Here is a 15888-nt window from a genome sequence, read left to right as displayed (position 1 = left end):
GGGCCTGCGCCGCAGGGCGCAGCGGGGGGTGGGGGGGCCGGCGCCCCCGCCCCCTCATCCCTTACCCCCCCCTCCTCCCCTAAAGAACGGACAAAAGAGGGGGAAAAAAGAGGGGGCTGCGTCGGCGGCGGTGGTCGGGGGCGCGCCCCGCCCCTCACCCAGTGATGGAAAAAAAAATTAAAATAGGAGGAGCGGGGGCCTTTCCCCCGCGCTGCCTGCCAAGCGGGCGGGGCGGGCGCTTTAAAGCCGAGTCACGCCCGTGGGCTTGCCGAGAAAAAGCGTCCGGAAGACGTCGTTGAAGAATTCGGGGTGAAACTTGCACGCTCGCTGGCAGTCGGGGCTGTACGTTATTTCTAGCAAGGAGGGCTCAAATGTCTTGGCGCCTTGCGGGCCGGCCGGGGACTCCCGCAGCATGACGTCCACGCCGTAAATGGCGCGGCAGCGATCATGACTGGCACCGTTCATTCTAATCATGCCAAATGCGTCGCGAAGCATTGCCAAAATCTTAGGGTAGACAACCTGTTCCCACGCAGAAGGGCCACACCCTTTTGCAGCGCACTCCTCGTTGAACTCCAGAATGAAGTCACGGTCGTGCAGCTGCAGCAGTTTTTCAGGGTTGGCATAGTTCATCACCGTCCAGTGCTTTTCATACCGGTCAAACTCGTCAAGAGTGTAATCTTCCAATGCAAAACGAGTCCAAAACACATTGTAGACGTAGGCCTCCATAGGCGTGTGCTCCGCCACAAACGACCGCACGGCCACAATGAAGCGGAGATCGAATTTTCGTTGCCGCAGCGTCGCGCTGTTTGCAATGTACTTGCATACCGTTTTTGGACCCGTCTCCATTGCCTTCAGCAGCGCATCAAGATTGGGAGACACCGTCATGTCGATGCTTCGTGCCATGTTCGCAGGTTTGGTTATCCAGAGATTAGTGCCATCGCTGTGGCGCAAATGCTGAAATCGCTCGTTTGCAACCACTGCACTGTCCTTTCCCGCGTTAGCCTCCAAACGCTCTTGCCGCACCATAAAATCTCCAATGAATTCACGGAGCTGCGAGGTTGAATCGTAGCTTACTTGGTACCAGTCTGCATATCCAAAATTCTCTTGAACAAGATGCAACAGCCCCTGTTTGCTTGTAAAGATGCGCTCTTCTGGAAATTGGGAAATAAATTGGGCGTGTCGGTACGCACCGAGGTCTTCAATAGGGTCATGGGAAATCCATACCACGTGCGCCTCCTGCGGCAAGTCAACCAGGAGAAACTCTGAGGCATCGGTGAGGTACTCTGAGACCAGCTTACTGTCTGTAAATACGCGCAGTGGAAGCTCTGACTTGTCCACCACCGGCAGGGTCGGGTGAGATTGACCTGGGGCAGCGCCGCTGGTCAGAGAGACGGCCTCCAGCTTGCCCACAAATCTCCACCACGCCTCAACACAGGCACACTTGGCATCCAAGTACGCCTTCTTCTCTTCCTCTTCACCACCCTCTTCCCCTGGCCCGTACAAGAGTGTCACCACCTCCTGCCCCCCGACAGCCTCCAGCACCGTCTCCACCTTTCGTGTGGCTATCGTTCCCGCCTCCATGTCCTCAACACACCAAATGACGGAATAACCTCCACCTCGTTTTGGAAACAAGATGGGTAACGTCTCCAACTTCATGTTCCCGGGCACGTCCGTCACCACTGTTATTGCACTTCCAACCTCGTCATGGATGTACCAAGTGCTGTCGTACTGCGAGTCTCCTTCATCAGATGACCCAGGAAGCCGATACGACCCAACCTTCTTCCACATGTGGTCGAAAATCTTTTGTGCATCCTCCTTTGCGTTGGTGTGGGAAAGTTTTAGCGCAAGTATGCCTCCCAAGCGAGCGCGAAGGGCTTCGTTTTCCTCCAAGTGGCTTCGAAATTCGCGGAGTTTGAAGGTGCAGCAATGATCAACGAGCCAAATGTCATTCTTTGCCACAACGTCTGTTGTCGAAACCAAAACATACGTTGAGCCTTCTTCTGGCTTCGGCTGCGGTGCTTCTTCGCCATCTCCTTCAGCATCTTCCTCCTCCTCCCCCTCCTCCTCGGCGAGAGCGGCCAGAGAGAAGAAAGCACCAGCGTCAAAGACTTCGTCTCGCAGCTTCTTGTATAATTGCTCTTGCAGGTGTTTGGGAAGACTATGCATCTCAAACCAACTCCCAAGCAACGCTGCGAATCCCTCAAATGTGTCCATTTTTTTTTTTTGCCTTACAATTCTTATGGCGTGTCTTCTTTATTCGAACACAATTTATATATAGATATCTTTTTTTTATTTTTATTTTTCAGCGTAGTGTTTCTCCTCTGTTTGTGTCTGTCTCTTTGGTGCTAAAAGAGCTTTCCCGGCAGACAAAAAGGAATCGACAAAAGGACACCATCAACCACCGGCACCACTCACCACCTCATGGCATCGTCTCACCGGTGCGACGCCCCGCAGGATTTACAAGGAAAACAGCAGTTATCACATGGCTCCCCTTTCCGTAAAAACAAAAAAAAAATAAAGGAAGAGACCCAAAAAAAAAGAAAAAGACAACAAAGGGGACCCTTCTACGTACATTGGGGCAGTCTTTTTTTTCCATATATTGTTTCTTTGTCTTTCTGTTTGTTTGTTTGTTTTTTGGGTCTTGCTTCGCTCGCTTGCCCCTTCGCTAACTCTAGACTGACATGAGGAACGCCGCCACCCCCCCGAGCAGCAGTTTCTCTGCCACATCTGCGCCGCATGGGGCCAACAAATCCAGAATTGTGGTGGTGCGCTCAGCGTTTGTGTAGAGGGGGATGCGAACCACACCGTCCATATTCTTCGCGCGTACCCATCCCGCCCGAACGTCAGACATCAGCGGCGTCGAAGATGGGGAATTCGCTGACGCCATAACCACGCCACCACGAGCGTCAAGCACTGCGCCCTGGACGTGAATGGAAGCACCTTTGAGGGTGACGCCAACTTCAAGTCCGTCCGTCGCACCGCCTCCGCCAACCGCGGCGACGAGCGTCAAATCGACAAGGCCCTTGCCGGTGGCGCGTGCGGTGTACATCCGCAGTGCGTTGAGAAAGGTTTGCGGCCGCAAAAAGTCCATCAAATCGAACGGTGCCGCTGACGGAGAAAAGGGGCGCCTCGCATAGTCAAGCATAGCCGTCATACGCCGCTGCAGGAGCGCTAGCCAGAGTTTCGCCTCCTTTGGACCATCCATCATGTCGAGCCATCGGGGTGGCACACGGCCGCCAATGAGCTCTGTCGCCTCAGCACGCAGCCTTGACGACGGGATGAGCGCGCCGTCCGCGACGCAGCGCAGGTCATCAAAGGTCGCTGAGAGATCCACAATGATGTCAGCTAGCAGACCCACCTCATTCACAAAGAAGATAACCATGGGATCTGGGTTAACGTCTTCCACGGGAATTGAGGGAAGATGCTTCTGCACCGTTATACCACTGGTATTCCACATCTCTGCAACGGGAATGAGCAGCGTGCGCCAGGCCTCTGTTGCCGACACACTGACCTGAGCCAGGTGTGCAAAAGCTCGCAAATCCTCCCGCAGATGCGTGGCAATGTGCTCCTTCACCGCACGATCCGCGTTATCTGGGAGTCTTAGAATAGCCGGAGTGTCCGTATCGGGAAGGTGGTCGCGAATAAACTGCACAATCGCACCGTGTTCGTTTGTAGCCGGAACATAAATGTTGTCATAGAGTTTATTTGAGCCAGAAATAAGTACCTCATTGTTGAAAATATTCGAGACCAGCTTCGCCAGCACCTGCTCATCATGCGGGTTCTCTAAGCGTCCGCCATAGATGCACTCCTGCAGAAGACCGCGAAGCGTTGTCCAGTCCATCGTTTCTTGCGGCAAGGCACCAAGAATGTCTGCTGCTGATTTTAAATCAGCCGGCGAAAACTCATAGAATTTCACCCACCCTTGAGGCACATAATTTCTCCGTTCTTGTAGTAGAGCATGGAACCATGCTAGACCAAACAACATCTGGGACGCCTTTTGGGTCTTATTGCCTAGGAACGCCTCATCCCATGTGGTGTAGGATTGCAGTAGGTTCTGTTTCACCCCCGGTGGTGCCTCTACTGTCACCTTTGCAGACATGCGCAGCAAGACGGTGGGAAATAGATCATGCGGCTCCGTTGTAATGATGAGACGGAAATCCGCGTTTGGACTTGGCATCACACTCAGCTCCTTCTCCAACACTGTCGCCCAGTCTAGTACTAGATGGAGATTCTTCAGGAAGAGCCAATCACCTTGGGCAGCGCACCGACGAATGTGCAGCATCGCATCCTCAGTCTGACCACCGCCCAGCGCAATCTGCGTGAAGCGCTGCCTCCCCACAAGCCGCAGTGCAACATCCTGCACCTCCAGACTCGGATCTGCGCCTGTCGAAGTAATAAGAATAATGGGTGTGTCGGCCTTGCCGCGGCTGATTGTCTCTTCAAGTGATGTGATAGGCACAAGCGTGTCGAGCTGAAGTAAGTCTATGATGACACGGTGCAGCAAGGCCGTTGTGCGATCGGGACGGAAGGTGTTAATGAGAAGCAGCTGATCCATCACAGTAAGGCTGGTATCCTTCGAGAGGCTTTCCTCTGGCGTACTCTCTTGCATCCAGCTACTCCAACGCTGCTCGTCGTGCAGCTGCCATCGCTGCATACACTCCGCCGCCGTCTTGTCAGATGCGATGGAGGCGAATTTTACACGTGCCGTCGGCGGCGCCCACGAGGGAAGTGCAACATCGTTGCTGCTGCTGGTAGTGATGCCGACCAACACGTTCCACAAGGATGTAGGAAATGTATTGGGGAAGAAGCCTTGGACGAGATGCATCCCAAACACGAGGCGATCGCGCTTCAGCAAACCAAGACTAACGTGGTAGAAGCATTTCTGCGCAAAGTTGAGGGTGAGCTGGGATATCTTGCTTTCCACGTCTGTCTCCCCCTTGTACGCGTTCAGGCAGTCAACGAACAAACTAACAAAGTCGTTGAGCCCAAAGTGGTACATACGATTCATCTTCTCCATATCCTTCACAAGGAAGAAGATTGTGGCCCCTTTGCTGGCGAATGGACGATACACATCACGCTTTTCGTCAAGCTCTACCTGCAAAGCGTGGGACTGCTGCAGGGCTTCACTGATGCTGGAAGCCTGCGTCTTGACATCATTGAGGGCAGTGATGAGAGCAGTGTTCTCTAGCAGTCCGCCGTGTGAGCTTGCGAGGTCGTTCAGCAGCCGCACTTCTAGATTGCTGAGCTCAAGCTTGAGGTTCTCCTCCTTCTGCAGCAGTTCTACCCGCTGCTTCTCAAGCTCGGGACGTTCATGCTGGATGGTGACTCCCAGTAACTGATTTTCCAGGCCAAACTTAGTAACAGAAAAGTTTACCTCCAGCACCAATGCTGCGGCGCCTGGTGGAAGCGTGAGGTCTGTACGCCGCGTGAATAGCATAATGCGGAACGTGTCCTGCCAGTCCACCTGCTTGTTTCCAACCTGCACCACACGCTTGGCGCCTGCCGAAAGCAGATCGCGCCGCAAGACAGGATAAAGGATAGGCTCGATGCCATCCACATCCATGACGAGCAATGTCTTGCCGAAGCGCACAGCGAGCTCCAATGTGTGGGCGAAGCGTTCATCATGCACTGACGTCACCTCGGCTACGACATTTTTGGTCTTCAAATGTGTCTTAATCCACTCAATGGCTTGATTCGCCGGGTCAATGATGAGTGGTGTCTGCACCGCATCGAGCATGGCAACGGCGTTCTCTTGGCTGAGGTCATCGCCTGGCAGGCCTTCGCTCTTCCACTGCAGCAGATCGCTCTCGCCCCGCATGAATCCTGTCACCGTCTCCATCGACGGGAAGTTGAGGCGGTCTGACCACTGTTTGAAGTATCGCTGCCGCACACCCTCAGTCTCCTTCGCTATGTACGTCATAAATGCGGCGGCAATGAGGGCCCGCTTCGGTAGCAGGCGATTATTCACCTGAATCTTCTCCACATCTTGTGCCCAACGCGTTTTTTCACCGCTCAGTTTCTCAAGTAACTCGCATGCCTTGTGCAACTCTGTTTGTGCCTCTTCCAGTGCGTCCTTAAGCCGCTCCGCCTCCTTGCACTTTTTGGAGAATTCCTGGCGCAGCTCCTCAACCGCTTCGTCAATTTGCTTCAGCTTCTTCTTGAGCGCGCGCAGCTGCTCCTCGCCTTCCTTCTGGTGCGCCTCTAGTTGCTTTAGCTGCCGATTGAGCGGTGCGATGCGCTCAAGGATGGTGGAGTAGTCAACCATCGCCCTCACCCACGCCGCCATCGGCGCCGCCGCGACTGATGCGCGGTGAATCACCTCCGGCCTAAACGAAGTCGCCTTCTGATGCAGCAGCCGCGCGACATTCTCGCGAATGGCCGATGTCACCTTCTCCGCGTCAAAGTCAAGAATGCGCTCCTTCGCCCCGCGCTCACCGAGGAACTTTCGCATCGACTGCCAAGACACATCCGTGACGCCAAGCAAAGCGAGCACGCCCTCCAGCACGTCGCGCACCGGCTCCGGCGGTGCCTTGAGCGAGCGGATCTCGTTGAGCTGCTCGCTGCGAATCGAGCTGACCGCCTCGCGTGCGGCCTCGAGCGAGGGCTTGATGCCACTCAGCTCATCCTCCACCTTCTGTCGCTTCACCAGGATTTCCTCGTGCTCGGTCTTCAACCGCTCCTGCAGCTCCGTCGCACTGTCGCGTTGCTCCTTCGACTCCTCCATCTTCTTCTGTATCTGCGTCAGGGCCTTGTCGGCCTCGTGTTGCATCGCCTCAACTTCCTCCTTCTTGCGCGTCACGTCGCGTTGGATCTTCTCCACACTCATCTCCGCCTCATGCAGCTTGGCGAGACCAGCCTCGAGACGCTTCAAATCCGTCAGACTATTCTCACTCTTCTTTTCCAGCACCGACTCGTACGTCTCCATGAGTACCTGAAAGCGACCTGGTGTAGCTTCGTCGCCAAACGCCTCATGCACGGCGAAGAGCTCGCGGTGGAGGTGAAATCCCTTGTTCGCTGGATCCTCCTCAATGCGCTTTATCACAGAACGCAGGCGCTTCTTACAGATTGTGCGTGTGGCGTCGTTACTCCACGTTCCCATCCATAGCAAATCACAGTTGCTCGTGAGGCCGGGATTTGACTGGAGACGCACCAAAAATAGCGCATGACGGTTGTCCATGATGAGTGCGATGCGCAGGTTGCGCCGCAGGCGTTGCAGGAAGTACGAGTAGATGGTGCCAATGTATCCATCACTCGCCGCCTCCTCCCGCAGCTGGGCGAGCATAGTCTCTAATTCCTCCGGTGTAAACAACCCAGGCACCTCACCGCTGCTCACGAGACCGTTGATAATCTCGAGAAAACTCTCATCGACGATGTTATGTTCATCGATAATCAGCACCATGCGCTCATTCTGTGTGGTGGCGCGCTGCACAAACTGTCGCACGTCCTGTCGGAAGTTCTTCACGCTGTATCCCTGCATCATGTTGAGGGTCACAACCTCCATGCGTGACATGTATGCCGTGAGGCAGACAGCGTTGCGACGACCCACGCCCGGGCGCCCAACAAGGATAAGGTGGCCGCACGGGCGCGACAGCACGCGGTCTACGCGTGTGATCCACGCCAGCGCCTCGGGGATGATGTGCACGTTGAGTTGTTTGAACTCGCGGCTGTACTTCAGCAGCGCACGCTCCACCTCTGCGGCGATGGTGCCATACGGCACTCCCTTAAGCAGCCGCACCCCACGTTCATTTTCCTCGCTAAACCACGAGACAAACATGATGGGATTCGCCTCCTCCTTTGAAGGCAGTGAGTAGCCAATCGTTGCGAGCAGCTCCGATATTATCTTCTCGGCCTTCCGACGATCTTCAGGCCGTGAGAGGCAATCCGCAAAGATGCATAATGTTTCATGGGCTAAGACTGCTGGAAGCGACGTCGTCCGTGGGTCAATGTCGTACATGAGGAGGTTCGTAACACAGTTGGAGATACTACGGGGACAGAATAAGAAGTGGGCGTGCTCTTCACCCTCGAAATGACTACGAATCTTATCTGAAACAGCGATCAGAAACTGAGCCAACACGCTGCCGTTGTCGTAACCATTTCCTTGCCCCACACCTGTGCTATTCAGCAGCGAGGTGAAGAATGTAGTGTAGATCTGTACGAGACCAGAACGTGATGGGTACGACATGTACACTATAGACACAATGGCAAGGAGTCGAGGGGCAACGGCATAGCGCCCAGCAGATGTCGTAGGATTCATACTTGCCACGAACTGTATTCTTTCAATGCTTACCCACTCAAGATCACTGTTATAGAAACCGTGATACATGATCAACTGCATCAAGAGAGCGTGGAGCTCTACTGTGCCGTACTTGTCGGGTTTGGGGAGATTCACATTCTTCAGGATGACCACTAGCCGTTCACCCTCTTTGGGGCGGTACGAGTGGCCTGTGGCAGTACTGGAGAGAACACATAACTGCTCCAGCTTCTGAATGAGATGCAGCGATGTTGTCTGTGCGCTACAGTGGAGGACTGTTGTGCGGATGCCTGGGTAGCTGGCGAAGCAGCGATGCAGCGCGACACTCTTTCCGCAGCCCTCTGGGCCTATAAGAAACAGTGGTCGACAGTTGGGATCGGCCATGATGGGACCGAGTGTCGTCAGCAGACGTTGCATATCGACAGTGTTGACAACTGCCGCGCCCCTGAGGAGCGATTCGGGAGTCACCTCCACGCGGAGGTCGGCTGTGAACTCCGCAAGACGCTTCTTCTCTCGGTCGTAGTACGTGTCGCACGGGCGCTTACTGGAGATGGGACTTAGTTTGCTCTTTTCAAAGAGAAATGCCGCTATCTGTTGGGCGCCAGAGGGACGCAGAACCCCACAGAGGCCTCGCATTAGCGAGAGAACGAAGTCTTCCTCGTTGATGACGTTCAGAACATGCGTCAAACCGCAGTTAAGAAGACCCATGCGTGTGGTTGGCACGACGAGTGCTTCAAGTTTCAACACCTCGTCCACGGCTGGGCTGAGATACTTCTTGATAAGTGGATCAAAAAATTCGCGACGCTCAGGTGACTGCTTCTTCAAGAATGTTTCCACTGCGCTCTCTACACTGACATCATTCGCAGATAACAAGATGACACCCATACGTGAAACGGTAGCAGGCGATGCGTAGGCCAGACTGTGTGTTTCAAAAAGGAAATTAACGTTATTTCCAAACTGAATGCGGACACCATTCGGGAGCGTCAACAACTTATTGTCATCGAGTACCGAATTTAGAGACTCCACCCACTCCGGGTCGATGTCACCGTCACACAGAATCCACGATCTAAACTCCTTCGGACACTTCACCACCTCCCGTGCTGCAGCAGAGAGGACACCGTCGTACCACTCCCGCGTGTCGGGGTCCATGTAACCGAGCAGCTGCCGCCGCGAAACCGCCTTGGGGTTCATTACGTGCAGCGGCACCTCCACATGCAGAAGCTTCAACGCCTTGCGGAGGATGCGGAGCAGTGTGCTCTTGCCGCTTCCGCTTGGGCCAACCAGCACGACTCCCATGCGTTGGTTCAGGGTCTCGTACAACTGCAGCACCTTGCTGATCTGAGCCGGGATAAGCTGGAGCTGCAACTTTCGCACAGCCTCCTCAATAGCTCCGGCAAGTTCCCCGTACGTTATCGCGTTGGCGGTAACCTGCGGGAACACATCCACCGTCAGCCCACGGAAGAGGCGAGCATCATCAAAGGTGAGTTTGCTTAGCATGTTCGTGTTCAGAGATTGTAGAATCAGCTCCGCCTCTTGGGTCTCTGAGGCTACATTCACCCCATTTTCTGTTTTCCACTTCTGCATCAGCGTCCCAGCAAGGCGTAGAACAGCCTTCAGGGAGCGCAGACCCCAGTCATAATGCTGTTGTTTCGACATGAGTTGTCCAGAGAGGCGGTACAACTCCACAATCTTCGTTGACAGAGCCTTGGCATGTGTGAAGCCTTCGGCCAGCAGCATGGTGGAGGTGATGAGCTCATTGTCTGGCACACTCATGGCGACCTCGCGAAACAGCTGCTTTAAGTTGTCTGGCAGTTTGGTTCGCCCACCGTAGCCCTTCCCTGCTGGATTGAGGGTGACAAAAATACCAGCATTCTTGTTTACTTGCACAACACGGTTAAGCAGCTGACATGTCGGCTCCTGATTCTTGATCGCTCCCTGAATAATCTGAATCATCTGTGAAATGGCAGACAGCTGATCAATCTTGAGACGATTAAACTCGTCAAAGCAGCCCCATGCCCCGCACTTCACTATGCCGATGAAGATTCGACCCATGGCCTTGAAGTCAATGCCCTCATCACAGTTGAACACCAGCACCTGCCGTCCCATTACACTCCCTAGCGCCTTGACAGACTCCGTCTTCCCGGTACCAGCAGGCCCATAGGGATTGCCGCCGTAGCCGAGGTCCATGCCCTTTGTGAGCACAAGATAGCACTTCTCCGTCAGCGGGGTGTGCACCAACTTTGCCGCGTTGCCTTGGTACTCATACGTGTAGTCAAAGACCGTGTCCATCATGGCGACAGTGCAATGATGACCATCATCCATGTAGTACCGCAGCTGCTTCTGCCACCACCATGAACTCAACGACTTCACATCCTTCGCCACTAACAACTCAACAATTTCAATTTGATGGATGACGTCGAGAATGAGGGCCTTCACCTTTAGCATTGTCACACTGTTCACATCGGCGGAGATCCGCGTCAGGTGGTTTAGGCGATTCCGCAGCATCTCGTCCAACTTCGCCAGATGTCCTGTCATAATCGCTTTTTCCACTTGCCTTGCGAAGTGGACCTGCAACGCCACCTGCAGGATCTGTGATGGGTATGTCTCAATCTCAGGCTCTGCAGTTGTATCCTTCACTTGAACACAGGCAACAAGAAGATCGTGCAGCGTCTCCTTCATGCAATCATCTAGGCGTATTAACCACTTCTCCACATCATCGTCCTCAATGGAGACGGGGTGCATGAGTGTCACCTCCTCCCTATCGGCCGACACCATGTGCGTGATTGCATTTTGATCCTCACTGAATACAACTGAATGAATGCCCATGAAAAGCTTCTTCAGGTGTGCCTGAATCACAGGAGGGTTCTTGCTATGACCAAGGATTTCTAGCATATCCTCGTCACTGATAAAGTAGAAGCGCGGGAAGCTCTCTCGTTTGGTCTCAAGGAATTCAATGAGAGACTTTTGACAACGCTCGATTTGCTCTAAAATGGTTTTTAATCGATCTACAATATCTGTCTGTGAGGCGATGGTCATCACACGCTGATCCGCCTCAACCTCATGCAGAATCGACAGAAACTCCTTATCGATGCGTTTGAACCGCGCCTGCTCCTGCGGCAGAGCACCACGGCCAAAGATGGGCGCGAGGTACGTCCACTTCCGCTGTATTGTGCTGAGCAGCATGAGCGCTTCCGATAGCGTCGTAAACTTCACCTCCCACCCGCCAATCTCATCCGCGAAGTGGGGGAAAAAGGGGCTGTCCCTGAGGGAGCTGATGAGGGCTTGGTTGTCGCTCACCTGTGTCATGATCTCCTTCCAGTCGGTGATAAGTTTTACCTTGACTGGCACTGTCGCGTCGGTAGGGGTGATGAGTGTGAAGGTGGCCTCCAACGCCCATGCACGAAGATCCTGCAGCGCGTCGCGTATCTGCACTTCGCCCTGCGCCCTCGCATGAAGCTGTTTCAACTCCTGCTCCTTCGCAATTATTTGCTTGTGGTGGTCGAGGATATCGCCAAAGGTAAGCTCCGCGCTCTTCACCCCCTTCGGCATTTCCAGCAGGCGGAACATCTCGTTCCAGTGTTCCGTCATCATGCCTTCGCCGCGGACGAAGCGCAGCAGTGGAACGCATGCGGTCCACTCACTGAGCAGGTCCTGCAAGTATTGTGCAATGATACCGCTGTCACCCTTCTCNTTTCCCCCGTTCTCACTAGATGACACCTTCTCCCGCCACTCCTTGATGAAGTCGTCAAACATATATGTGTGGGAGCGGAAGGTCAGCCAGTCTTCCTTGCGCAGCACTTCCAGGCTCTTGCCAAAGACGTCGTAGAGGTCCCACATGGCGGCAGTGTGCGTCGCGTCCTTTATGGTGGCGTTCATCTGCTGGAAGTTAGGGGGCGGGAGCTTGAAGTATTCACACTTCGACATGAGGTCATTTCCCTCCGTTTTGAGATCTTCCAGCTCACTGAACTGGTCCTTCATCGCGGCCAATATTTTTTCAATCTGCTCCATTTTTTTCTGCTTGAAGGCAGTAATGAGCTGCTGCTTCTGTTTTGTCCACTTGCTGGCGAAACGCTGCCCGTCCTTGATATGCTTTTGGATCATGCTGTCCAGCGAGACCCGCATCTTTGACACGGAGGCATCAATAATTTTATGGTGCGATGCCATCGCCTCGCGCAGATGCTCCCAGCGTGACTTGGTGGCGCCGAGGTCAATGGCGGTGCCTGACTGTTGACGCAGGACACGGTTCATCGCCTCTACATCGGCGAACTTGGCCTCATACGATGGCATTGTCTCATAGAACTCATAGTACGCCTTGTTCGCCTGCCCCACCTCGTCCATCGTGGTGGGCTGGCGCGTAATAATGTTGGAGGCGTTGAACACAAAGGAGTCAATGTCACCCAGAGTCTTGTGCAGTGTCTTCCGCATTGCATTCAGCAGTGATTCCTCAAGGCGCCGCAGCTGTTCTTCCATGCTTGCCTTTACTGGGATGCAGCTGATTGTGAAGCAGTCCACTTTCATGCTATTTTCGATGCATTGCAGTTTCCGCTCTTGCTCCTTGACCACAGCGAAGCCGTCTATGAACTGCTGCAACGTCTTGCAGGCCTCCTCCACCAGCGTGTCAATGTCAGGGGCACCGTTCACGCCACAGGCCCCGACTACCATGTACAATCGAAAGGCCTTCCGCAGACGGTTGAGCTTCGTGAAGAGCTCCATCGCCTTCAAATGCACCATGACGAGGCGCGCCTTGTTGACGAGCGGCATTATCGGGTACATCTCGTACAGACCACCACCTTCCCGCTTGGGTTGTAGACCGCGGAAGCGCAGCGGCACACTAACAAATTCCCGCAGCTTCACGTAGTACGCCTCCCGCATCGCCTCGAAGCTGGGTTTAAAATACACCTGCCCCTGCTTGAAGACAAGCTCCACCTTGAACTCCTCCATCTTCTCGTGCAGGCTCTCCAGGCCACGCTGATATTGGTGTTCCAGAGCTTTGTAGATCTGCGCGTCAAGATGCTTCCGCCACATATCGTAGTGCTCAAAGTGGTGGCTGTGCAAGAACTCCTCGAAGGAGCTCCGCATACCATCCACAGCAGTGCGCCACTGGTCCATGTGCCGTGCAAGATCGACATTGCGCAGCGCGATCACCTGGCTGATAAAGTCGCAGTGGAAGCGGCGTATACGACGGTTGTCGTTGCTGAGCCCCTCCACCGCGTTCTGGAACCGCATGTTGAGTGCCTCCAACTCGTGGTAGTTAGCGAGGGGGACGACGCGCTTGTCAGCGCCCTCGTAAAGCATCTGCGACAACGCGTGGGCTGACGCAACTTCCAGTATGGGACGCGTGCAACACAACATCTGACGCTGCACAGTGTTGTAGTTACTCACAATCTGCATGGTGCGTGTCGCCGCCTCACTGAGCCGCTCGCAGGACACCACGGTGCTCTCTGCTTCTTCACTCAGTAGCGCCTCCTTGGAGCCTTTAGTGCCGTCGTCACCGCACCAACTGCGTACACTGTGGACCTCCAGCAAGAACTGCTTCACCGACGCGTGCGTCGCGCACACGACGTAGTCCTTGCTAGTACAACTGATCGTGAATGCATCTGGCAATTCCATCATTTTTTTGCACTGCGTCTCCGTGCTTTGCTTCCACGACACCAGCACCTCATGCTCGTTCTGCTCCGCCTCCTTCATGATCGTTCTTGCGGCATCTACAATTTGATTGAGGTCCTCTGTCGATCCAAAGAGCTTCACGGCATTTTCCGCTACCTGTGCACACTCCGCCCGGAAACGCTTGAGCATACGCAGCATCTGTAGGTCGGTTGTGGCACGGAGCTTGTTGTTGTCAAATCGTGCCCGCACCTTCTGCAGCTGCTGAAGAAGAATCTCCCGGACAGACTCCAACTCCTTTTGTATTCCACTTCGAATACCTTCACGCCGAAGCAGCATCCGGTGCTGTTGCAACAGACGGATGGCCCCGTCAGGCCCTTGCTGCTGGCTGTTGAACAATTGCTTTACACGGCCGCGCAGGTTGTCTTCAAGAAACGAAAACTCCTTCTCAAACTTGGCCGTACACTTTGCCCACCGCTCGTTCGGCGTCTTTTTGCTATCGGTGAGGCTTTCTTCCTCGAATATGACTTCCGGTGCGATGCCGTCCTGCAGATTCCCTTGTGCAAGCTTCGACGCGCTTACCAGCAGCTGCCGGATACGCACCACATCCTGTAGTCGACTGGTGAAGTTTTCAAGTGACTGGTCATGGAAGTGGCCACCGTCCCAGCCTGTCCACTCCTCCTTCAGAAGCGCCCGCGTCATGGCGTTCCACTCCTTGATGAGATCCAGGGCCTTTTCGAGATGATCGAGGTTCATGCGCCACGGGCCCCGCCAGTCGGAGCTCTCAAGCAGGATCTGGCTCTTAATGTACTCCCGCAGGTCGCCCGAGACAATGAACAGTAGCGACATAGCGTTTACCTTTGTGCGTTCATTTCTCGGGTTGCGGTTCCAGTATGAGCGAAGGGTGGCATGGACGAGTTTCAGCACCTCCGACGCCTCCGGCAGGGCCATAGACTTGTGGCGCCACTGCGACGGGAGCTCGCCTTCGATAGAGGCCGTGGAGTACGAGGAGATGGCGTTCGCCAATGCTCGCAGGTCGATCCACACCTTCATGAGCGGTCCTTTTGGCAGTGAAAATGTGGACACCGAAGCCGCAAACATGGCCGTATCCATATCCAGTTGTGGCTTCTCCGGCAACAATTGTTCCTCTGTCTTGGAGAACACCTGAACGCACACTGCCTTTGCCAGCAGCACGTCGAGCCGAACACCTGTGGGACACATGGCCTTGGGGAATTTCGTCACGATGCGTGCCCCCTTGGCTGCGTCCGAGACCACGTCGGTGTAGAGCATCTCCAGCATTTGCTGCACATGCGGCTCGCTTGGTAGCGACTCTAACTCCGCCGGCGGCGTGTCAAGGCTGGCAGCGTCCGCCATGAATGTGCTGAACGACACCATGTTCGCCTNTGGTAGCGACTCTAACTCCGCCGGCGGCGTGTCAAGGCTGGCAGCGTCCGCCATGAATGTGCTGAACGACACCATGTTCGCCTTAAGGGATACGATATCTGTCTCGCTGTCCTCACCGGTGAGGTGGAGGCTTGTGCGTCCAGTCACCTCACGCACGAGCATTGTGCAGAGCCGCTGCACCTCTTCGCCCAGACGGCCCTCACCCTCCTCGAGCGGCGAGAGCTCAAAGACCACGCTATCATCGCCGCGCGTTACTTTCGTCGCCCCGAAGGACACCTGTAGGTGCCGGTGCGCCACACTAAACAGTTGGGATTCCACCGCCACGAGTCCTGCCTGCTCCATTGTTGAAGGGGAGGAGGGCGGGTTTCTTTCGAGGCTTGCCCACAGCTGGCAATGAATCGTCTATTGATGTGTTCGAATTCCTTGTTCTCCCTTTTTTTTTTCCTTTGTATCTTCCACGTTTCCTTATGCAAACCCCCTTTGTTCCTTTCCTTTTTTTTTTTCTTCTTCCTGGGCTTTAGCCTTCCTTCCGCCCACTCTGTCTCGCTCCCACTCTCACACACACACAGACACGCTCCCCTTATTGTGAGAGAAGGCAGCACCTGTGCGGTGTGTGTGTGTGTGTGTGT

At 54.6% G+C, this 15888-nt stretch overlaps 2 protein-coding genes across 2 annotated transcripts; both read right to left on the bottom strand.

Annotated features, from left to right (window-relative positions):
- Nucleotides 1-240: 240 nt before the first annotated feature.
- DQ04_00841090 (putative tubulin tyrosine ligase) lies at nt 241-2214 on the bottom strand (the record flags this gene model as incomplete). Its single annotated transcript, XM_009309801.1, has 1 exon — nt 241-2214. The coding sequence occupies one exon, from the start codon at nt 2212-2214 to the stop codon at nt 241-243; it is 1974 nt and encodes a 657-aa protein (XP_009308076.1).
- A 457-nt stretch (nt 2215-2671) lies between these two features.
- DQ04_00841080 (putative dynein heavy chain) lies at nt 2672-15601 on the bottom strand (the record flags this gene model as incomplete). Its single annotated transcript, XM_009309800.1, has 1 exon — nt 2672-15601. The coding sequence occupies one exon, from the start codon at nt 15599-15601 to the stop codon at nt 2672-2674; it is 12930 nt and encodes a 4309-aa protein (XP_009308075.1).
- Between the last annotated feature and the right edge of the window lie 287 nt (nt 15602-15888).

Source organism: Trypanosoma grayi (assembly GCF_000691245.1).
Source record: "Trypanosoma grayi strain ANR4 Tgr_84_V1, whole genome shotgun sequence".
In the NCBI taxonomy this organism is placed as follows: domain Eukaryota; phylum Euglenozoa; class Kinetoplastea; order Trypanosomatida; family Trypanosomatidae; genus Trypanosoma; species Trypanosoma grayi.
The sequence above is the reverse complement of the archived record's forward strand: the minus strand, read 5'-3'. Positions and strand labels throughout refer to the sequence as shown.